Source organism: Lissotriton helveticus, chromosome 11 (genome assembly GCF_964261635.1).
Source record: "Lissotriton helveticus chromosome 11, aLisHel1.1, whole genome shotgun sequence".
Taxonomy (NCBI): Eukaryota; Metazoa; Chordata; class Amphibia; order Caudata; family Salamandridae; genus Lissotriton; species Lissotriton helveticus.
This window is the reverse complement of record NC_136072.1, coordinates 1,155,596,149-1,155,619,843: the sequence shown is the minus strand read 5'-3', so window position 1 is coordinate 1,155,619,843 and position 23,695 is coordinate 1,155,596,149. Positions and strand designations below refer to the sequence as shown.

General features: G+C 46.6%; 1 protein-coding gene across 2 annotated transcripts in view; it reads right to left on the bottom strand.

The window, feature by feature from the left end:
- HIRA (histone cell cycle regulator) overlaps positions 1 to 23,695 on the bottom strand; it is a 383,198-nt gene that overhangs the window by 252,255 nt on the left and 107,248 nt on the right. For both annotated transcript variants that reach the window (XM_078667954.1, XM_078667955.1), the window contains exons 5-6: positions 16,540 to 16,634; positions 15,521 to 15,616 (exon numbers count right to left, since the gene is read on the bottom strand). In XM_078667954.1, coding sequence (XP_078524080.1) covers positions 15,521 to 15,616; positions 16,540 to 16,634 — 191 coding nt within the window. The remainder of the gene's footprint in view (positions 1 to 15,520; positions 15,617 to 16,539; positions 16,635 to 23,695) is intronic.

Sequence of the window (23,695 nt, the reverse complement as noted above, 5' to 3'; positions counted from 1 at the left end):
CCTCCACTCACAGTTTCTCCTCTGTCATACAGGGACTGAAGCCTGCTCTTCTCTCTCTCTCTCAAAGTCCTACTTGAAAGTTTGCTGCCGTGGTAGCAAAGTTCTGGCTTGTGAGAAGAAGGTAGACAAGCAACACAGACCGAATGAGGGTCTGACTTAGCCATTTTTTTTACCACAGGCCGGACACTTAGCAAATAAGGCCGGCATTGTGACTGGAAAAATAGCCAAAAAACAGTCAAAAATTGTTGGATTAGTCAGATAATGACTAAAGACGTCGAGTAAAGACGAAAAAATTAGAGAAATACCAGAAGAAAGTGAAAATATATCACCAACTGGCGAGCTCAATGCTCCAGGATCCTCACAGAAGGAGCCGGAAAAAAGAACTGACCTAACTGTCACCTGTGGTGCATGATGGGAGCCTGGAGGCTCACAGAGGTCTTAAAGGCACGGCGCCAGATTTTTCTGTTGTTACAATGCAGCCTATCTAGGCTAAAGCTGCCTCTATGATCCTGCCTGTTTTTACCTTTGAAAATAAAGGTTTTGTGTTTCAAAAAAAACCTAGGCAGTGTTTTCTTCTTTACATTATCATATAATGTGTTTTATATGTCTTTATTTAGCAAATGTAAAGATTTTACAGGCTATTATGGCAGTTTTTGGAGCCTAGTATGGTTAGTTTGGGCTGCATATGTATATGTATATGCATATTATCTATATATATATGGTTATTTTATGCGTATTTATATGTATTATATATATATATATATATATATATATATATATATATATATATATATATATATATATGTAGATATATGCATATTATTGGCTATTGCTCCAGGGTCCCGCACGTGGGCGGGACTATTCAGTGCTTATGACTATTGATGAGTATCCCCTGGAAGAGAATAGCCTTATTGCATTCTAATTCCAATATAGGAAGATTAACTAAAGCCTTTTTGGAAATAAAGGATAACTCTGTCTATGAGAAGGTTCTCGACCTCATTAAACCAGCGACTGCCAGAAAACTCTATCTACAATTTAGATTTGGGATTCTGCCTCTCCGCTGTTTTACATCAAAAAGGAGAGTCCTGCTTGTGATTATTCTGAGGAATCAGAGCTGCATGTCTTTTTCAGTTGCCCGGGATACAACAAAGTGAGAAAAAGATGGTTGGTGCAGATCTGCAGAAACCTGGGTAGCAGATACTGTGTTGAAGTGTGTAGGATATTGAAGTATGATCTCAATATTCCAGTTGTTTACTCAGTTGCAGGATTTCTGTTTTCTATGTGGTGTGTGTAGGAACTGGGGTCACCAGTTCCCCAGGGGTAGCCTGGCACGAGCAGGTAGGCACCCGAAAGCTCAGGTGTTAAGTGACTACACAGCACACGCATCCACTGAGACAATAAGTACACGCAAAGTCTGAGACCACACCAGTATGTTTGATTCAAATCAATGAGTTTTATCTGCATTCAAGATCACGGTTATTAAAATCACAGTGGAAATAACTTATTACTTTTTAAAAGCACATAACTTTGCATTACCTGGCCATAAATACTTAAATACATAAATATTGAATATTAAATAACGGTAGGCCGGGCATCAGCCTTACTCCTCAACAGCACCTGCAAGGATTCTCCATTAAAGACATGTGAATAACATTTCATTCCTTACGCATAAACATTCCTGCAACTAGAAGTACACAGGTCTTTAGAAACCAGGCAACATCCTATTGCGTCAGGAGAAGACCTTTCATTAGGCAAGCGTAAGCAGATCACTGTTGTAGCAGGATTAGAACATTTTATCAAAGGTAAATCACTTTATCCGCAAAAGTAAAACATTGCATTGGCCAAGGTGAACTTTGTGCCAGGGGACTAACCAAACAGCCCAAGACAGTGCTGCTTTTAGGACCTGCCTAGGGGCAGGTAAGGACATCCAGTCCCCCCAAGGCGGGGTTAAGTCTTAAATCAGGCTCAGGCCACGTTACCAGTACTTCAATCGACCAATTTGGGCCAACAGGGCCCCACAACAGGCTCTCCCAGGGGAAGGGGCGAACTCGGGCCTTCTCCGGCCTTCCGCCCTCCTCCCTGGGGTTACCTTGCTCTTCGGGCCCCCTTGGCCCCTTGCGATGATCCCGGAGGAGGGGGGCTCGTGTTCTCCTTGGTGCCCCCTCTAGAATGTGGGCCTTCAGGCCGGGCTCAGCGATGTCAGGGGCAGACCGGGCCGACAGGAATCAGATGGGGCCCCCTCGTCACTTGAATCGGCCTTCTCCAAGCTCCGGGCAGGCCTAGCCAATCAGGGCACATCTTTGGGCAAGGCGCGGCAGCGGCCGCCTATCGGATTTTGGCCTCCTCTGGGAGTAGTCGCTGAAGCCAATCCGGATGCGGCGATGATGGGGGCGGGCCGGTGACGCGGCTGGCGCCCTTGTCACGTGGTGGTGGTGGCAATGGCTTCAGGGCATATCGCGGCCCCCTTAAACTATACGGCGGCCCTCTCCTCATATCGGGGGCCGCCGCGACAAGGCAGGCAGTAGTGGGAAGGCCCCACAGACGGGCCAGGCCCGCGGCGGTAAATTCCCAGTCAGCGCTTCGTGGCCAGGTTAGTCAGCGCCCTCAGCGCTCGAGGGGGCAACCGCGCTTCGCGGCACAGCAGATCTAGCAGTCACAGTTTTTAGGCAGTTATAGCGCTTCAGCAGGCAATCGCAGCGCTCTGGGAAAAAGGACAGCACTACTCTGGGCACGTCAATCTCCCAAGCCCCAGCAGGTCAGAGGGTTACAGCGCTACAAGGATCTCCGCACTCCTCTCAGGCAGCGATTCACGGGGAACAACACTGGGTTAGGTAGGCAGACAGTTCACTAGTGGAGCTCTGAGGAGCAGCCCAGTTCAGTTCAGTCCAGGCAGGACAGCTATACAGCCAGTCCGGTCAGTGGGAGTTATGCAGATCAGCGCAGGGACACAGGGGAGGAAGGGGGTGCAGGTGCAATACAGTCCAATATCTTGTTAGCACAGGTGATCTTATTCTTGGCGCTTGTTGGTTCTGGCGCCCTTGGGTTGAAGTAGTTTCTTGGTTTCCTGAGAGGGGGGGTGGTTGTGAGTTGAAGGCTTGTCAGCAGGTCACTTAAGATGGTCCCTGGGTTCCCCTCCCGCCAGGCCAGATCAGTGGGCTAGTTCAGGGTTCCTCACTCTACTTGGAAGGCAGCACCTAAGCCCTGTCACTCTCAGTGGCATAGGTCCCTGACTAGGCCCTACCGTCTAAATCTCCTGCGTGGGTCCCCCAGGTCAGTGATGCCCCAACTAAAGTTTCCCTCCCTTTCCTTATATAGCGACAGTTGGCAGTGGCAGTTGGTGTCATCTCCCCTGTTCTAGAAGGTTCCAGGAGCTTCCCTCATTCTAGCTATGGGCAGGCTGGCAGGCTGGCATTGATACATTGTTTAAGGGTTCCAGCCAGCTCCTGGCTACTAGAGTGCGCCTAAAAAGACCACGCTGCAGTAGCAGGGGTCAGTGGCAGCCATGTTAGGGGAAGAGAGCACCTGCACCTTAACATTGATAAGCAATGGGAAGGTGCCCAGAGTCCTAAAGCCAACAAAAAGTAGGTGGGAAAAATAAGGCAAGGGCGAAAAAAAATAGGGAAAGACCACCCTAGGGCTGACAGGTCTAACAGTGTGCAAGAAGGATTAGTTACTTACCTGTAATCCTAGTTCTCTTCCAGGGGTATCCTCATCAAAGTCATAAGCATTAGAATATTCCCGCCCATGTGCGGGACCCCGGAAACACTATATTATATGTGCCCCACATATATATACTCATATATATATATAAATACATATATATATATATAACATGCAATAGCAGCCAATAAAAACAGAGCTGAAATATGCTGTGTAGAATTTCCACCATACATGCAATAATAATAAGCATTAGAAACATGAGAAACAACACAAAGTTTGTTTTAGAAACTGTTTTAACGCTCAGAAAGCAGTAGAAATTCTTATAACTCACTGGAAGCATAGAAAGCTCCCAGGCTGCATTGCAAACACACAGTCTAAAAAGACTGAAAAGCTAACCTGTAGCTACATTGCAATAAACTGACACCGTGCCTTTAAGGCACTCATGACCCCCAGTATCCCATCATGCCTCAGGCGTGACAGTTAGGTCAGTTGTTATTTTCGGAGACTGAAAATAAACCCAATAACAAATAGGTTAACCATATCTCCTTATTAAAGAATGTCCTTTGCCCGGGGAGGCGGGAGGGTTGCTTATGACTTTGATGAGGATACCCCTGGAAGAGAACTAGGATTACAGGTAAGTAACTAATCCTTCTCTTCCAGGGGATCCTCATCAATAGTCATAAGCATTAGAATAGAATAGCGAGCCTCACCTCATCTCCCTGCGGGCAAAGGAGTAACAATACAGTAATAAACCATATTAAGCCTAGTATTCACTAAGCTTGTACAGGCCGTAGGCTACCCAAATAGATTCCTCAAAGAGGCTTGTCCTACTTGAGTATCGGCCCTGGAATCAGACTCGAGACAGTAATGTCTCGTAAAGGTATGAACTGATTTCCAAGTCGCAGCCTTGCATATCTCTGACATTGGGATGTCGTGCAAGAAGGCTACTGTAGCGGCCTTCCCTCTAGTGGAATGCGCTTTGGGCGACTGCAACAAAGGCTTGCCTGCAAGCTGATAAGCCAATTTAATGCAAGAGACAATCCATCTCGCGATGGACCTCTTGGCCGCTGGAAAACCTGTTCGCATTGAACCATAGTTCACAAACAGTTGATCCGTTTTCCTAATCCCTTTAGTCATTTCCAAATAGAACTTGAGCACTCTCTTAAGATCTAAGGAGTGAAGTGACCGCTCGGCTGGGGTCGTAGGATTTGGAAAAAATGAAGGAAGGGAAATGGACTGATTTATATGAAAATCAGAGATGACTTTAGGTAGGAAAGCTGGATGAGCCCTTAGGACTACCCTATTGTGATGAAAGATAGTGTATGGTTCTTTCGCACAGAGAGCTTGAATCTCGCTGACTCTGCGAGCAGAGGTAATCGCCACCAAAAAGGCCGCCTTCCAAGAGAGATGTTGCAAAGAGGCCTTGTGGATGGGCTCAAAAGGTGGTGACATTAACCTGGATAGCACCAGGTTTAATTCCCATGGAGGAGAAGGATTTCGCACAGGGGGATACACTTTCTTCAACCCCTGGAGGAAGTCCTTAACCACTGGAACCTGAAAGAAAGACACCTGATCTGGTGATTTTCTGTATGCTACTATGGCTGACAAATGCACCCTAATAGAAGCGTATTTCAAACCAGCAGTAGCTAGGGAAAGGAGGTATGGCAAAATGACGTCCTCCTGTCCTTTAGTCGGATCAAGGTGATGATCCCTACACCATAGGAAAAACCGCTTCCACTTAAACGCATAAGACGTTCTCGTGGAAGGTCTCTTAGCCTCCTTTAAAATGTTCATGCACTCAGGAGGCAAGTTCAAATGTCCATATTGCAGGACCTCAGGAGCCATGCTGTTAGGTTCAATGATGGGAGGTTGGGATGCATTATCCTCCCGTTCATTTTGCTCAACAGGTCCGGCCTGCAAGGGAGTCGTCTGTGTGGACACACAGACAGATGTAGAAGGTCCGGGTACCACCACTGCCGCGGCCAATCCGGAGCTATCAGGATCATTTCCATGTTCGACCTGCAGAGCTTGGAAACTACTCTCGGAATCAGAGCCAGGGGAGGAAACGCGTAAGCGAACGTCCCTGACCAATCCATCAGCAGAGCATTCCCCTGAGTTCCAGGCCGGTGAAACCTGGACGCGAAGGCGTGGCATTTGGAGTTTTCGTCGTCTGCAAACAAACCTATGGCTGGACGACCCCAGCAACGAAAAAGCTCTTCCACCACATCGTCGTTTAGCACCCAGTCTGGCTGATCTTCGAAGTGCCTGCTGAGTGCGTCTGCTTTTACGTTCAACTCGCCTGGCAGGTGCACCGCCACTATCGTGAGGCCTCGAGAGAGAGGAGCCAATGCCAAATTGCCTGAGCCTCTCGAGACAGAGGGCGAGATCTTGTGCCTCCTTGTTTGTTCAGATAGAACATGGTGGTCGTGTTGTCTGTCTGAACTAGGACTGAGTTGGACTCTATCGCTGGTAAAAACGCTTTGAGAGCCAGGAATACCGCTCGGAGTTCCAGCATATTGATGTGGTATGTCTGCTCCTGCGCAGACCACAGGCCTTGAATCTGAAGCGGACCCATATGCGCTCCCCGAACTTGTAGAGAGGCATCCGTCACTATCGACTGGTTTGGAAGAGGCTGGTGAAACCGAACCCCCACCAGCAGATTCTTTCTCCGTGTCCACCATTTGATGGCGTCTTTCGTCGCTTGGGAGAGCTTGATGCGATCCTCCCAAAGTCCTGTCGCCTGGTCCCATTGATCCTCCAGGGCCTGCTGTAGAGGCCGCATTCTCAGCCTTGCGTTTGGGATGAGAAAGATGCAGGATGCCATGGAACCCAGCAGGGATGCGACTTGTCGGGCTGTTGGAAGCCGAGAGTCTATCAGAATTCCACATTTCTGGTTCAGGGAAAAAAAGTCTCTCCTCCGAAGGAAACGCTTTTCCCACTTTTGTGTCCAGAACGGAGCCTAGGTAGTGAATTGACTGTGTAGGCCGCTGGACTGACTTCTCCAGATTCACATGGAAACCGAGCCTGTGCAATTGGAGAAGACACAGATGTAGATCGTGCTTTACCCGCACTGGAGACGGACCTTTTAGGAGCCAGTCGTCCAAGTATGGGTATAGGAAGAGTCCCTTCTTGTGCAGAAAAGCCGCCACCACCGCCATGCATTTGGTGAAGACTCGTGGTGCGGACTTGAGACCGAAGGGTAGCACCGTGTACTGATAGTGTTTGTTCCCTACGACAAACCTCAAGTACTTGCGATGTTGTTGAGCAATTGGGATGTGAAAGTACGCATCTTGCAAGTCCACCGAACACATCCAATCTCCGGCTTGAAGATGTGGGCATATTTGGTGAAGAGCCAGCATGCGGAACTTTTCTCTGATGATGATCTTGTTTAGAAGTCGTAGATCGAGTATTGATCTGAGCTTGTCCTCCTGATCTTTTTTGGGGACAAGAAAGTACCTGGAGTAAACTCCCTTTCCTCTTTGAGCGAGAAGAACCTCCTCTATCGCTCGCTTTTGTAGTAGAACTGTTACCTCTCTTCGGAGCAAGCTTAGTTGGTGAGGGGAAGCGCTCTTTGGAGGTATGTTCTTTGGAGGAGCCAGGAAACGTAGTTTGTATCCATTGCGCAGTATATTCAGCACCCACTGATCCTTGGTGATGCTGACCCACTCTGCCAGGTGTTGTGAAGCACTTCCTCCCACTGGAGTGGGCAACGGCGCCAGAGGAAGCCACTGATCAGGCTTTTCCTCCTCTTGTAGTGGTAGAGGATTGTTGATGACCTCCTTTACCTCTGCCAGGTTTACCTCGAAACTGGGGTTTTCCTTGGGCTTTACTTGGGACCATTGAGGGGTTTGAACCTTCTGTTGAGCCCCTCTCCCCCTGTTGGGCTTGAAACGACGCTTGAACTCTTTCTTCTTTTCCAAGCCCACCGCTTTCACTGTGTCTAGTTCCGTCTTCATTCGGGTCATTTCTTCGTCCGCATGCTCACCGAAAAGAGCGGAACCCGAAAAGGGGAGATTAAGGATGCGATGTTGAGCATCCGGCTTCAGGCCTGTCAAGCGTAACCATGCTGTTCTCCTGGCACAAACCCCATGAGAATAGGAATGCGCCGACAGGACAGCACCATCCGCAGCCGTGCTTATCATCTGATTCGCCACCAGACATCCTTCAGTCACGGTCTCTTCAAAGTCCTGCTGGTCTTCTTTTGGCAGCTTGGCTTTGAACCTTTCCATAGAGTCCCATAAGGCTCTGTCGTACCGACCCAGAAGTGCAGCCGCACTAGAAACCTTAAGAGTCGACGCAGCTGAGTTGCAAACTTTGCGACCCCAGGAGTCTTGCGTCTTGCTGTCCTTGTCTGGGGGGACGGAAGAAGAACCTGCCACTGCGTGTGTCTTCCTCGCCGCCGCCACAATAACAGAGTCTGCTGGCGGGTCCGATCTTACAAAAACCGGGTCAGAAGAGGCCGGTTTGTATTTCTTTTGGATGCGGGCTGGCACCGCTCTGATAGCCGCCGGAGTTAGGAATACCTCCTTGACAGGATCTATAATCCCCGGAACTAATGGCAGTAGAGGCCGGGTGATCGCCTTTTTGTGTAGAGTCTCAAAAATGACTGTCGTGGTAACCTGAGGGACAGACATTTCAATGTTCAGCTTCTGAGCTCCTCTTTGCAAGACGTCCAGATACGTGCCAATGTCATCCACTGGGGAGGATCGGGACGTAGGACTGTCCGTCAAAGTAGGGGAGTAGTCCCTCTTGGAAGACCTGGTAGAAGAGGTCGAGGAAGTAGACGGAGTTCGTCGACGTCTACGGTGGACACTGTGCCTCCTCTCCTTGGATCGTTTCGAACGTCTAGGAGAGCGAGACCTGACCCGCTCCTCTGGGTCTTTTCTTGGAGATCGGGTCCTTCTGGGAGATCTAGTTGGTGTTCTCACCGGAGATTTGCGCCTGGGAGGGCTATGCTTGTCCATCTCCTCCACTAGGATCCTGAAGAGGAGACCTGTGCTGCGAGCTGGCGTAGTCCTGCATACGTTTTGCAGCTCCAGAATCTCTCCAATGATCCAAAGACTTATACCATCTAGGTGAAAGTCTGACTTTATCCGCCCAAGGGTCCGTCCGACGCTCAGGTGACTTGCGTACTGGACTTCTGGACTTCGAAGACGTAGTTGAGGAGCCAGAGGACCTTGAGTAGGAATGACGGGAAGCTGACTCCGTTACCATCACCACATCTGAACCTCTCGACACCGAGCGATCTTCCCTCGTGGTCGAGTGCTTTCGGGGAGTCGGCGGATCAAACAATCTTGTTTTAGATTGTCTATGCGAGGATGTATGGTCTCTCGACGTCGAGCGGCGATGAGCAGCCTCCGACGGAGTTCCACGTCTCGACGTCGAACGGTGAGTACCGGCCTTCGACGGAGACCTCTCCCTCGACGTCGAACGACGATGCCCAGTCGTCGACGGAAGTCTCGACATCGTCGACGAAGCACCCTGCCTCGACGTCGATTGACGATGTCTAATCGTCGACGGAGGTCTTTCACTCGGCGTCGAACGGTGATGATCAGCCGTCGACGGAGATTTCTGCATCGACGTCGAATGTCTGTGCGACGACGGTGGAGGGGTATTGGACACCCTCGACGCCGAGAGCTGACGAGACACCGACGGAGACTGCATCCTCGACGCCGATCGACTCTTCCCTGTCGACGGCGGAGGGGTCTTGGTCCTCGACGCCGAACGTCGCCTCTTCGACGACGGCGGAGGAGTCACACTTCTCGACGCCGGTCGACGTCTGGATGACGACGGCGGAGGGGTGACCTCCCTCGACGCCGGTCGTCGCCTGGTTGACGACGGCGGAGGGGTCCTGGGTCTCGACGCCGACCGTCGCCCGGTTGACGGCGGCGGAGTTCCCTTCCTCGACGTCGGACGTCGCCCGGTTGACGCCGACGGAGGGGATTTCGACGATGGAACTGGATCCTTCGACGTCGTTGACGTACCTGGTCTTCTCTTCGACGGCGAGCCCGCCGTCGACGGTAGTTTAGACGATGAATGATCCACCGGTGGTTCTTTTCTCAGCGCCGAGCCCGACGCTGAGGGTGAGGGGTATGAAGACTTCTTTCTGGAAGATGAATGAGTCTTCTTGGAGCCCTTCTTCACCGGAGATCTTCCTCTTGATGACCTATGAGCTAGGCCATAAATGTGAATCCTCTCCCTGTCTTTTAAAGTTCTTCCTGACAGGTGTTCACAATGAGGACAGGTGCCTGGATCATGTTCCTCAGGCAGACACAGGATACAGACGTCGTGGTTGTCTGACTTGGCCTTCTTGTTGCCACAAGAAGGGCATTTGTCAAAGAGTGAAGGCATTTTCAGGAGAAAATGCTCACCAAATTGACTGAAAAAGACAGTATCTTACTTGACTAGATGTTAAATGTCGAGTAAGAACAAAAAATTGTCAAAAGTGAAGAGTTTTGCTGTCAAAAAACAGGAAAATTAGTGGAGCTGTGTAACCAGGGTCCTTCTCTGAAGGAGCCGGAAAGAACAACTGACCTAACTGTCACCCCTGAGGCATGATGGGATACTGGGGGTCATGAGTGCCTTAAAGGCACGGTGTCAGTTTATTGCAATGTAGCTACAGGTTAGCTTTTCAGTCTTTTTAGACTGTGTGTTTGCAATGCAGCCTGGGAGCTTTCTATGCTTCCAGTGAGTTATAAGAATTTCTACTGCTTTCTGAGCGTTAAAACAGTTTCTAAAACAAACTTTGTGTTGTTTCTCATGTTTCTAATGCTTATTATTATTGCATGTATGGTGGAAATTCTACACAGCATATTTCAGCTCTGTTTTTATTGGCTGCTATTGCATGTTATATATATATATGTATTTATATATATATATATATGAGCTCCGTTTTTCTGCCGAAGGCAGAATGTCTCGCGCACTCCCAGCTTTGAGCAGATAAGACCATAAATCCAAATCAATGTAGAAGTTGTTTTTATTCCATTACAGCTCGTTAACCAGCACACTGCTCGACGCGTTTCGCGGCACCAAGCCGCTTTTTCACGAGACTTAAATGTTACATAGGTTTATGTTACTGTTCATGTTTAAATAAAGTGTTGCAACACAAAAAAAAAAAAAACACAGGGAGGGGCGAAACTAAACTTAGTGAAAGTAAAAGGGGACTGTTTTCAACCACAGGAAGCCCCTAGGTCTCAGGACTTCCTTTCCCCAGAACCGCTATGCATCCTGGTATATGTAGTTCCAAACTGTAATTTCATCACTTTTTGAGCAAAAATCTGTACATTTCAATTTCTTTCGTTCTCATTATTTAGATAATTACAATCATTATCTGCAAATTAATTATTGTGTTTTGTATCACTTCCCTTTAACCCTCCAGTGGGTCTTGCTGCAATCATCATCCCTTTCTATTATCCCCTCCAGTGGGTATATATATATGAGTATATATATGTGGGGCACATATAATATAGTGTTTCCGGGGTCCCGCACATGGGCGGGAATATTCTAATGCTTATGACTATTGATGAGGATCCCCTGGAAGAGAAGGGTTTTTCTGAAAACATTAAATAAGAATTAGTAGATGTCAAGTTTAGTACTACCATCTGGTAAAATCTCCCTTTATATAATGTTATACATTTTAAAACTGAAGGGTTTTTGCTCTTTTTATCAACGTTTTTTAGTTTGAGTTATTTATTTATAAAGCACTATGCACTTTCAACAAAACTATTATGAATATGTGACGTGTTTCCATTGTATATCTGCCACCTTGCTTTTTAAAAAACTTGATTCCATGTATTTATTTAAAGATACTTCTAGTGTCTTTTTAAATCCTTCGAAAAACCATGATTTTTAAACTCTTCTAATGTATTTTCGTAAATGAATGTTTTAAAATCTGTACTTTTTAGGTCATGTTGACCGAAACAAAGTTATTTTGACTGACTGCTACACTGAAGACTGAGAAGTTTGGTATCAAACATCTCAACACATTAAAGCCACACTGATGCAAGTTTGGGATTTAATGTAAAAAGCACGACAGAGGGCAACTTAGAGTTGCCCCCTGCAACTAACCTACAACCCGTGTCTTGACTGAGTGGCTGCCTAGGCAGCCACCCAGCAGACATGTTGCTGGACCCCTGGGTAGAGAGCCATCCGCTCTCGTGGACCTGCAACAATGCACATCCTGGGGCGGAGTGCTAGGCCTCCTCCACCAGGATGGGCAGGGGAAGCTTCGCCAGGACACCTTTGTGAGCTTCTCCAGGCCACTTGCTGTACTCAGCAACTGGCCACCACCGGTTCTGACCCCCACTCTGGTGGGAAGACAGGCGGGAAAACCTAAGTGAGGAAAGGGGGTGTGCCAGCCTTTGCCAACCCCATCCCTCAGGTGGGGGAGGCGAGGTGAAGCACAACTCCGGGCTCTCGCCATCTTGAGGATGGGGAGCCCTACCCAATCAGAGACAGGCTCCTGCCCCCCTCCCACTGGAGAGTGGCCGGATAGGGGGTGTACTCACCACAGGGAAGGGACTCAGTGGTCCCTGACATTCCCCTACCTGTAACACCTCTAAATTTAGTATTTAGGGGCACCCTGAACCTTCCTTCCTCAGATCCAGATTCCGAAACTACCAAGAAGAAAGAAGACCTGCCTTGAAGCTGTTAACAAGAGGACAACACCAACTGACTTGGCTCAAGCCCTACCGGTCTGTCGACCCTCGAACCTGCTCCTGCTAAAACCCGGTGTCTCCTGTGGTCAGCAACATCGAAAACCCCGGAGGACCTGACTTGCTCATCCAAAGACTGGGACTCCCACGAGCAGTGGTTCTGCTCAAAGATTTACAACCCCATGTGCCAGCCAGGAACCGCGAATTCAGCACACTCTGCACCCGCCAAGCCTGTGCCTGAGTGGACAAAGACCACGAGGATATCCCCCCGGTAACTGTGACCAAGAATCCAGCACCCAAGGACCCTCCTCGACGCTCCTGACAACGCCTGCAGCCTCACAACCAGGGACCCCTCCAACCGCGACCAGCAAAAGGGTAAGATTTCCCAGCACCAAAAGACACCCCTGCACCCAGCACCCCACGGCCCCCTGTGCCCAACTCCTGGGTGTCTACCTAACCTACAACTTCCCAAATCACCTCTCTAAGTGGTGGTCACACCTGAAGAATCTCCGTCCCGAGCTTGCAGACTTTGTAAGTCTTGCAGCTTTCCCATTGAAATATATTGGGCGCCCGACGGCCCAAAAGCACCCTGCACCCAGCCGCCCGAGTGCCACTGGAAGTGCAGCATCTGTTCTATTCTACTTCCCCACTTGCCCTGTGTAAGTGACCAGGAGCTCAGCTCCCACGGCCGCGTGGCATGCCTGCTAGCAGCCACCAACCAAAGGCACCCTGCCCGCCAAAGGCTAACATTGGGCCTACTCACTCTGCACCCGCCTGCCCCTGTGCGGCTGAGGGTGTAACAACTGTACCTACCTGAACCTGGGAGACCCCCGAGTCATGCCCCAGAACCTTTGGAAATTCTTCCAAGTGTAGAGTTTTGAAACTTTGAAATATTCACTAAAAATCATCCGATCAACGAAAACGAAATTACTCACCTGTTATCAGGAGAGATCCCAGTGCTGGATCTCGGTGCCCAGCACTGACCCTAAAAAGTAATTACAACTGTGATTTTACGATAACTTGATTTTCCTCCATAGAATAACATTGCCTGGTTCTTGCCAGAAATTCTTCAAAATTGCATGTGTAACAAAAACGATTTGTTTCAACTGTTTACAGGAGATGCACCAGGGCTGAATCCAGGATCCAGCCCCGAGTAAGAAAAACATACGCAAAGTAATTGATAATGCATTTTACTTAAAACTCCCATTGAGCTCAATGTTATTAATGTGTTAGGATTGTGTTGCATATTGCAACAACTGTATCTATAGCATTGAAAAGTCTATTGCTATTTGAAAGTATTCAACTGTAGGATCTCATTCCGAGAAAGTATTTTATATTATACCTACTTGTGGTTCTAAAATAAAACAACAATATATTTTTATATTCAAAACAATTGGCCTAGAGTTCAGTTCTTGAGTGTGTGAGACCATCTGCTGATAGAGTGTGTACAGCAAATGCTTTACACTGTCCTCTGTACTGCCTTACTGCTCGATCAAGCTACCACTTTAGAGAGTAAGGTTATAGCTAACTTTAGCCTCTGCCAAACCTCTGGGGACTCTGTACACACTGTACCTTACTTTGGTGCAGTATATACAGAGCCACTTTCTTACATGTCCTGACTGAATTAGTCAAGTTGACGAATATTGCAAATTTACATTACAAATTGAATTGATTTAGTCCTGATGAAAGCCCTAGATCCTTTGGCCTTATTACTTAGGGCTGAAAGATGTTGACTCTTATATAGGGTGTAGGACCAATATTTCCACAAGACCCTTACAACTTTTAACCCTCAGCTGCTTGCAGCTCCCATCCCTTGTCACTTAGAGATCGGTGGAAATTCCAAACATCCACAGAAAATTGGCGTGAAAGGAAGTTCTGAACCTCAGAGACCTACCCGCAGAGGCATTGTGGCCATTGCAATCATTTTGATATGTCCATTCCACTGACAACCTCAGACCCATGTACAACAGTGACAATGGCCAACAACAGAACTCGGGAGGAAAACGACTGCTCCAGAACACGTCAAACTCTCCACCATAAATCATAGAAGCTGTGTTGCAGTATGCCATCCAAATCTGGAAACTTTTTAATGCACATATCATTAAGAAGCAACACTATATAATTTAACATATCTCAAATACCACCCAGAACAATTATCCAACTCCAAATTACTACTTTTTATTAGCAATGCCCTTCCAAGCCATCACATCCCAATGCAAGTACCCACAATCTAGTTTTTATACAAGGAACAATGTTGGTGGAATATTCTCCCCTCATTGCATACAATTCTGGCATGTGATTCCAGTCCACAATAAACAGTACATTTACATTTATGCCTCTCGCCACACTTAATAGCCAACTACAAAGAAATGTCAAAGTAAACATCACTCAATATGGAAAGTAAATTAAAGACTTGACGTGAACTGGCATTGAGTACCAAGAAAGATACATAATAGTTTGCCAAGTCTTTCACTTCTAAACCTCACCACTCATTTGGAATTCTTCCCAGCACAACCTCACCTCAAAGTTACACCCCTGTTTTACATGATTATGTCATCTATGTAAGACATCCTTATTTTATCAATCTATGTTTTTGAAGTTGTATGATGAATGAAAGATGTTAAATTGCAAGAAGCATCATTTGTGTTGAAAAACTGCCACTTTGGGTCAAAATTCAATGATTTGTAGAAGAACCTTGGTGTAATGGCAACACAGAGTGAGCTTGCAACCCTTTAAACAACTGGGGGTAGATTATTGTAAATGCTCAACTCTTATTAAAAATTTGCACTTAATCATTCTTTCCAGATTAAACACACAAGAAAATAGAATACAGGTTCAGCCTGATTAAAATAGCGATTTGGTGGAAACATTATAAGTTATTTGGTGGAAACATTATAAGTTATGCAATATATTTTGAGGGAGTTTTTCTGAACAATTAAAACAAAAAGTTAAACAGTTTAGGAAGAAAAAGAAAAGTTTCCCTTCGTCTTTACCGGCTTCGTGAGTTCCCTGGTGTAAAAATACAGAGAGATATAATAACATGAATTACTTTCCAATTTCTTCTTTTGCATTTTCAAGATCTTAGGATTTTGTCTGAGATTGTGTGGTACCCTACTCATTTGTCCGAAAGCCTAAGCATCATCACACATGAAAAGATATCATGTGATACTAGTCTGCACCTTTGGTCATCAATAAAGAGCACAAACCTGGGAACTTCAGAGCATTCCAGATGACGACGGTGTTGTCCACACTGCAAGATGCCAGCCAAGCGTCATGGGGCGACCAGGCCACGTCCATCACATCTACGGTTAAGAAAAACAAATGATAAGCCAGTTCCAGCAGCTTCTACTTTGCCGCCCACTCTGTAACTACATGATAGGATTCATGGCCAGTAGCTACAGAGTAAGATTGTCTGCAGAGAGTAAGTTCCATGAAGCATTTCGATTATTCCAAATAAATCTAAGAATTCAAGAGATTAAAGAAGATGCCCATTCAGGTTAGAGCGATGAGGTGTATGGACACTAGAAATAATCCGTCATATTCTTAGCTAGCCACACAGCCCTACCGAGCTACATCATTGTGACATTGATTATTAGCGGATAATTCCCAATATTCAAATATGTCAATGAATCGATATACAAACATTATCCAAAACTCCCTTCAGTCTCATCGTTTCAGACAGTTATACTGATGCATGTCTAAGATGAATTATCAGCTGTTCTACAGCTCTGGCAATGTTCTCAGTCATTATCAATACAGTCCCTGCTCATAAGCAAGGCTCGGACCTCCAGACCATCACCAAAACATACAACACACACTTCTACCAATGAACCTCAGTCCACCACACAACTTTTTAGGAGACACTGAATAATCGAAACCAGGATATAAAACATATCGAAAATTAAATGACAATTAAATGTACATCTACATGTACATGTCTACTGAATCCAAACAGAACAGAAGGTCTGCCAAGCATGTGAGCATTTAGGAGACGAATATTGTAATCAGTTAAGCTGACACATGTCAGTGACTAATGCAAACTTCAGGGAAAGCCCTGAAGCAGAGTTGCAGAACCTAAGTCACTGACTTGTGCCGACGTAACTGCTTCTTATATTCAAAAAATAAGATGATAAAACAAAGGCATTCCAATATGGAAAACTTGGTTTTGCGCTACTTTGATGAGCAGTAAACATTGTGCAGCCTCTGACTCTTATCCTGAACTTACCCCCAGTATGACTCCGGAGAATAGACACGCACCGCCACTGCTCCACATTTGCAAGTTTGTTGCTGGATCCAAACACAGTACTTGGTCCAATGTACCTGTGCAAAGCAAGGAAACGTTTCAGGGTAAGCTTGAGTCGGTGGGTCATAAGCTCCCATCAGTTTATCTGCCGCTCTTTCATAGTATTATAATATTATTAATAATATATAAATACACATGCCGCTTACAGGTAATTTATCAGGCGCTGATCTAATAATGACAGTCTTGTGTACTATCTCTAAAAGGCGTTTGCCTTTATGCTGTAAAAGACACACTGTGCCAAACAGAGGTCTGTGGAGACGAAGTTCTGCAGTAAAGTGTGGCAAACATGAAGTGGGTAGTGCAAATGATGATATTTACTCCTCTGGAGGATAACACAATCTTCCACAGAATATGTGTTATTATTATTGGTGCTTTTATAAAGCACTCTTGGCCAGATGTATCAATATTAGGAATAGCAATTACTTAATTGAAATTTGGAAATTGCTATTCCTAATGTATGAAACTCAGAGTTTCATTTAGCGATTCCAAGATTTGTCGCAAATCGACCTACCTCATGAATATTAATGAGGTAAGTCGCTATTTGCGGCCCGTTAGGAATCAACACCATCACAGGGATGGAGACCTGCTGAGGTCAAAACACCCCCATGTCTGGGACGACTTTTAAATGAAGCATTTTGTTTAAATGCAACCGGTTTTCCTTAAAAGAAAACAGCATGTGCTTAAAAGGCAAAGTTTATTTTTCTTTAATTCTAATTGTTTATGAAAACACAGTGGTCCTGTGGACCACTGCCTTCTTTTACACCAACTTTTTTTTTTACATTCACAAACAGAAAGGGGTTCACGAGGGGACCACTTCCCATTTCCGAATGCATTACCACTATACTTCAGTAGTCAGTAGATTATAAATATTTTGTGACCGGAATTTGGTCGCAAAACATTAATACATACTGTTCCAATTCGGTATTTGGTCGCAAACCAAAATTGTGATTCAGTAACGTGTTACTAAATCGCAGTTTGTGTTTTATACATCGCAAAATGCTTTTTTTGCTGCTGTAAACATGCCGATTTGTTTTCAACCGGAAAAAAAACTTGATACATGTAGCCCTCTGTTGCCTTACTTGGCATCACAGTGCTAATCAAAACCCATACAAAGCTAAAATGAAGTTTTTTTCCGAACAGCCATGTTTTCAACACTTTCCTAAAGGACATATGTTTTTGAATAAGTACTGATGTTTGAGGAAGCATGTTCCAAAGCTTGGGCGCAGCGAGAGAAAATGAACGACCATGCTTCTTGTTTTCCTAGAACGCAAGTTCTGTGGAGAATTGTATGGAAGAATGATGGGCTTTTACGATGCACCGCCTTATAATAGATAGAAGGTCTTGTTAATGTCACCCTTTTCTCGAGAGGCAGCCGGTGTAACTGTCTGAAAGGGTCACTTAGGGAGTCCCAAAAGAATTCGGGCAGCCAGGTTTCAAATTAACTTAAATTGCAGTTGCTTGTACTTGGGTAATACCAAATACTGCTCATTAAGGTAATCCAAACGTGGGCCAATTATGGCAGGAATGACTAGGAAGCTATGGTCCAAAGGTAACAGGAAGGATATTTCTAAATGCTTTCAGATGAAGAAAACCAACTGATGACAATAACACTATCTGAGCAGAACTGTCTAGTTTATTGCCAAAGATGAAGCATAAAGTATCTGCTGATGAGGAGACACTGTGTAGCTCAGTACCTGGGTAACCAATCAGTTTACATATATGGTACACTTATGGTTCTGTCTGAATTATTAAAAAAAACATTTACACATTTCTGGAGATAACATTAATCCTATCTGCAAGATATCCCCAGACGACCCAATCGTGTTAATGGTACACATCAACTTCCAACTCCACAAAGACGGAAGTAGCACCATTAGAAGGCACCCTTGCCTACAGACCACCAGGACCACGCCCCAGATTGTGAACAGCTATCCCAGACCTCATCGCCCCGTCCGCAAACTACTCTGACCACTACATCTTCCTAGGGAACCTCAACTTCCACCTCGACGACCTGGGCGACGCCAACACTATCGACCTTCTGGAGAGCATGAGTACATCTGCCTCAAACTGCTTGTCACAGACCCAACCCACATCGAAGGACATAAGCTAGACCCCATCTTCACCTCCAGCAACAGAGTCAGGTACAGGTGGAAATCTTAATTAAGATAATTTGTTGCTGTTAATATCACTTTGCAATAGCACTATATGTAGCTGTATTACCTCAGCACATCCTGCCTTTGAGAAAAGTCTTTCGCAAAATTTTCGGTTACATTAATTACAGTATTTTCTGAATGAACTGAACAATACTAACATTAAGCTTGGTGGTCTTTATTTGTACATTAAATGTAATCGATATGGAACAACACGGAGATTGGATTAATGCGCTCAATAAATTATTACATTTTCTTTTTTTAATTAATCTGATAGAAGCATATGTGCTTGTACTAAAAGATGAAGCAAAAGCAACATACATTGTCCACAGGTGTGGGTCAGTCGCCTAACCCCGAAGGCCACCAGTCATTAGAGGTGTGAGCCTTCAAACATCAAGAGCCATCAACAATTAAAACCTCGTCTTGTCCGAGTTAAGATTCAGAAAGTTTTCCTGCATTCTTCATGCAATTGAAATTTTGAAGTTAGCCTGATTCGAGCTACGTGCTCCATCGAGTCCGAACATAATTGCGCATCATTTGCATATGACATTATTTCTAGTTTAAAGGACCTTACCAACTAAATGAGAGGAGCCAGACAGTTGCACCAGCTTGGCTGCTTTCCTGAACACCGGACATGAGACAGGAGTGTCTTTTGACTCGAGGAGAAGGGATGACAGGACGGTATGAGATACTCTGCTGAATGCAGCCGACCAATCTAGGATGTGAGGGCAGCAACACTTCCACGAATCCTGCACCATCTGCTGACCTGAGATCCGAGGAGCACAACTGACTTGGTGCCAAGCCTGCCACCCTGCCTGCTGCACCCGACCCCCTGGAGCAACCAACTCATCCTGCCGCCATGCAGACTCCAAGAAAACTAGAGGGCTGCCAGTGCTTCGCCAATTGCCAAAAACACTACCTTGGAGTAGAGGAGCTACTCCCTGCAGCCGCAGACACCAAAGAAGCAACGCCCGGTAAACCAACCTTCTGCCTACAGAGACTAACAACGCAGCAGCTGGCCAGGAAGAGGTAGCTGTGCTTCTAAAGGTCCGATCCGTCCTCTCTCTAAGTTTAGTGACGCCAGGACCAACCAGAGCCGCACAACACCAATATCAATGCTAGCCCCTTTGCAGGAACCTAAGGCTTGTTGTGACCAGACCAGACACCAACACCGAGGAAAACCGACATGCATATCGAGAGACTTCAGGGACAGTGAAACCCACAACAGGAGTGGCACAGCTGTCCTGTTTGCCCCCTTCTGCAGAGACCAATGCCCAAGAGTGAGTCCTCGTCTACCACCACCTCAAAGCACCCCTGCACATGCCCTCCAGAACGCTAGTCCAAGGGAGGGGACGGTCCCCAAGGGGTCCTAAGACTCACAGGAGCCAAACCCACCCTTGGGTCTGACAAGACTGGATTTCCAGTCACCGCATGCAGCCTCTTTCTGCAGGTCCACTCCAGCCACGAGTGACTCCAGCACCGAACCAGATGCCAAAAGGAACAACTGCACCGAGCACCACAGACTGGGAAGTGTTCCTATGTGCCCGAGCACCTCAAGGTTCGAGATCCCCTGTGGGTTTCCCCACACTGGCCCGCCATTTCCAGCTTGCAGCCTCTTTTTGACCGGACCATTCTCCATTGAAGTGAATGGGACACCTGATGCTGTAATGCACTTCTTCAACCAGACGCCCCAAAGCCTCCCGAGGTGACCTGTTGGTATGGCCTTCGACCTTGCCCAATATTCACTTTAAGTTCTGGAGAACAGTCCCATAAGTCACTGTAAAGTACCCGAATGCAGAAGATGTTTTTCCTCCGTAGTATAACATTACCGCACTCAAAAATTGCAACGTCAGCTTTTGAAAACTGTAAAAATTCATAACACGAAAATTACTTATCTGATTCAGATGATGTTATCTTAATTTACATATAAGTATATGTTATTTTTATAAATAGGGGTCAGATTTCTTTCTCGAGTGTGTGTCTCACTTACTGCCACAAATTTGTGTGTGCAATAAATACTCAGTACTACCCTCTGATATGACAAACTGCTCGCCCACACATATAAGGTGTCCCAGATTTGTTCTTTTGCTTTCATTAGAATGCTACTGCAATCATGGGACCATGCAATAGCAGTCCCCACACTCCAAAATTTGAGAACAAAAGCTTCAACTCTAGGAGTGCTTTGGAATTAATGGAAAGCCTCTCCAAGGGTCATTGCTATGAGGCTCTAGGAAACTCAGGACAACTTCGCTCTGCAGACACCAAACATGCTCTGAAAGCGTTGGTAATGCCCCATATCTTGTGGAGTACCAAATAGAAGAAAGTAATATGTCAATTATACCCCACAGGGGCACAAGGGGTGCTCCCAACACCCTTTGAAAAGGCGGCCTTTTACCACATTTTTCTGGTGCCGGGAGACCATACACAATCAGGCACCCTGATAGTGGTTTACGCTGGGTTCTTGGCAAGGCAAGCCACAAGGCCCCAGCAGGTTCCCTGCACGCCTTGGTTACCTGGCGCAGGAACCAGAATCAAGCTCTTCAGCTCCCTCCGCAGGCGGTAGACAGCAATGCTCTTCTCGGCTCCTGCCCCGGCGAGAGCAAAGCTGCTAGTTTTAAACTCCCACCTGGAGAAGGGAGCAAATCGTCCTCTCTAGCCCATACTGGCTGAGGGCAGGAGGCAGCATGCCAGGCACTCCACCCCCAAGACATGGGCACAGGGGGCAGGCAAAGCGCCCAGCATTGTCTTCCCCTTCTGTGTTCCAGGTGATGAAACCAATAACTGCAGAAAGAACACTGATAGGAGTCTTTGTCCGCATACAGAGAGTATTACATGCTTAGATTCTGCAATGTACATGGACACACACACACGGGTTTGGGAGGGAAGTTGCTCCTATCGTTAAGATTAACTGTTCTGATTAACGTTCAAGTGAGTTTGTACTTGTGAAATATGATAACACATTTGAGGTAAAGAGGGCTGATGTGAGACACTATACTCAAAACCCACCAATGGCACATATAATATTATTTAATGAGTTGGGGAGAAATCTGCGCCCGAATTTGGGAGTCAATTAATTGGGTGGGGGGGATACCATACAATGTAACTAGCCTTGGTGGCTATATGGTAATTTACTGCAATACTGTACACTGGTTTCCTTCCATTCCCACAGCAGGCAATTTATATATGCTGTTAACGTTATCCAAGTCAAGTGCAAGAAAGTGAACGATATTACAAAAAAATATATACACTGTGTAAAATCCAAAGTTTTAGAAACCATCATGGTTTCAAAGTCAAAAACTAGATAAACAACTAACAGAGAAAATTACTAACTGGAAACCTGAGAGCACATGTGGAGCATGCAAAAAATTATGCCTTTATGGGAACCATGTACTTCAATTTATATGGCTGCACCGATCAAATCCTGAACGGAAGCACTGAAAAATGTCTTGATCCAGTTTGACATTTGGAGATATTTATAAAGATGAGAAATTGCTGGGGAAAAGTACTGATTAGAATACATCTGTTTCGGGTCCGGACGGAGATGAAGACGTGGTCTTGAATGCCCCTCACTATTTATGGCAGGTCAGCCATTTTTAAAATGGTATCCCTCACCCGATTGCTTTATCAATTACAGTACCACCCCTACCCGATCTCGCCCCATTGGTTCCGCCAAGTAGATTCAGCGTTGGGGCAATTTCTTTGGGTGGGAGGAGCGGTGCGGGTGGCGCTGCGAACGTGTTTTCTGTCAACATACTGTGGTGGCTTGGCGACTTCCGATATCCTTTCCTATTACCAGGCCTCCCATCTCCTGGTCCTGAATGAATGGTGGTATGGGGATAGGGGGGACCCAGCATATGCCCTGGAACGACATCTTATGGGCTCTAACACCCTACATGCGATTTTGCACGCAAGGCGGCTGCGAAAGAGGTTGCCACCGGCCACCCAGGTCGTGTTCCAGATCTGGAGGCAGGCACTACGCCGTATGTGATGGTGGGGCACGCTGACTGAGACCCCATTATGGAATAACGGACGTCTGCCTGCCCTGGCGTCTCCCCAGGGTTTCAGGGGCTGGGATAATATCGGAATTTCGACGTTAGGACATGTAATGTCGGGAATGACACTTAAATCCTTCCAGGACCTATGCGAAGAGTATGATATGCCCCGGTCCCAATTCTTTAAGTATCTGCAATCCCGCCATGCCATTACACCAAGCTTGGAAGGTCTGGATTCCCTCCCAGAGTTTAGTCCATTAGAGGCCAAGGTATTCATGGGGGACCTTGGGGATAAAAAGATATCTCGCATATATCAGACACTAGTCACACATTGCTCCACAACACTACTGAAGCTCCGGGAGTCATGGGAGAGGGATGTGGGGGCACTGGAGGAGGACTGGCGAGAGGCATTAGCAGCCCCTAGAAGCGCAGCCATAGCGATACGTTTGCGGCTCATCCAATTAAAATAGTTGCACAGGGTCTATTATACCAGAGAGAGATTGTGGCGGGCAGACCTCATTTCATCCCCCGATTGTCTCCGGTGTGGGAGGGAGGTGGGGACGTTGATCCACACGGTGTGGAGTTGTAGCTCACTGGATAGATTCTGGAAGGGGGTGTGGGATTATTTGACCGAGGTCTTAGGGTGAGAACTCCCTCTCACATCGCGATTAGGTCTGCTGCATGTGTTGGAAGGGGTGGGGGGGAACAGGTATAAGAGGCATTTAATGTTACTGGGCCTGACCTTGGCCAATAGAGAAGTAGCCAAAGCATGGAAAGACCCCCGAGCTCCTTCAGTTCTGGTGTGGAAGAAGGGGCTAGATTTTTGCATGGGGTTGGAGCAGCCAATCTTTGTGGCCCATGGCTGCCCACGTAAGCATTACAGGATATGGAAGAGATGGGCGGACTATCGGGGCCTGTGGCTGGAGCCTCCGGTGG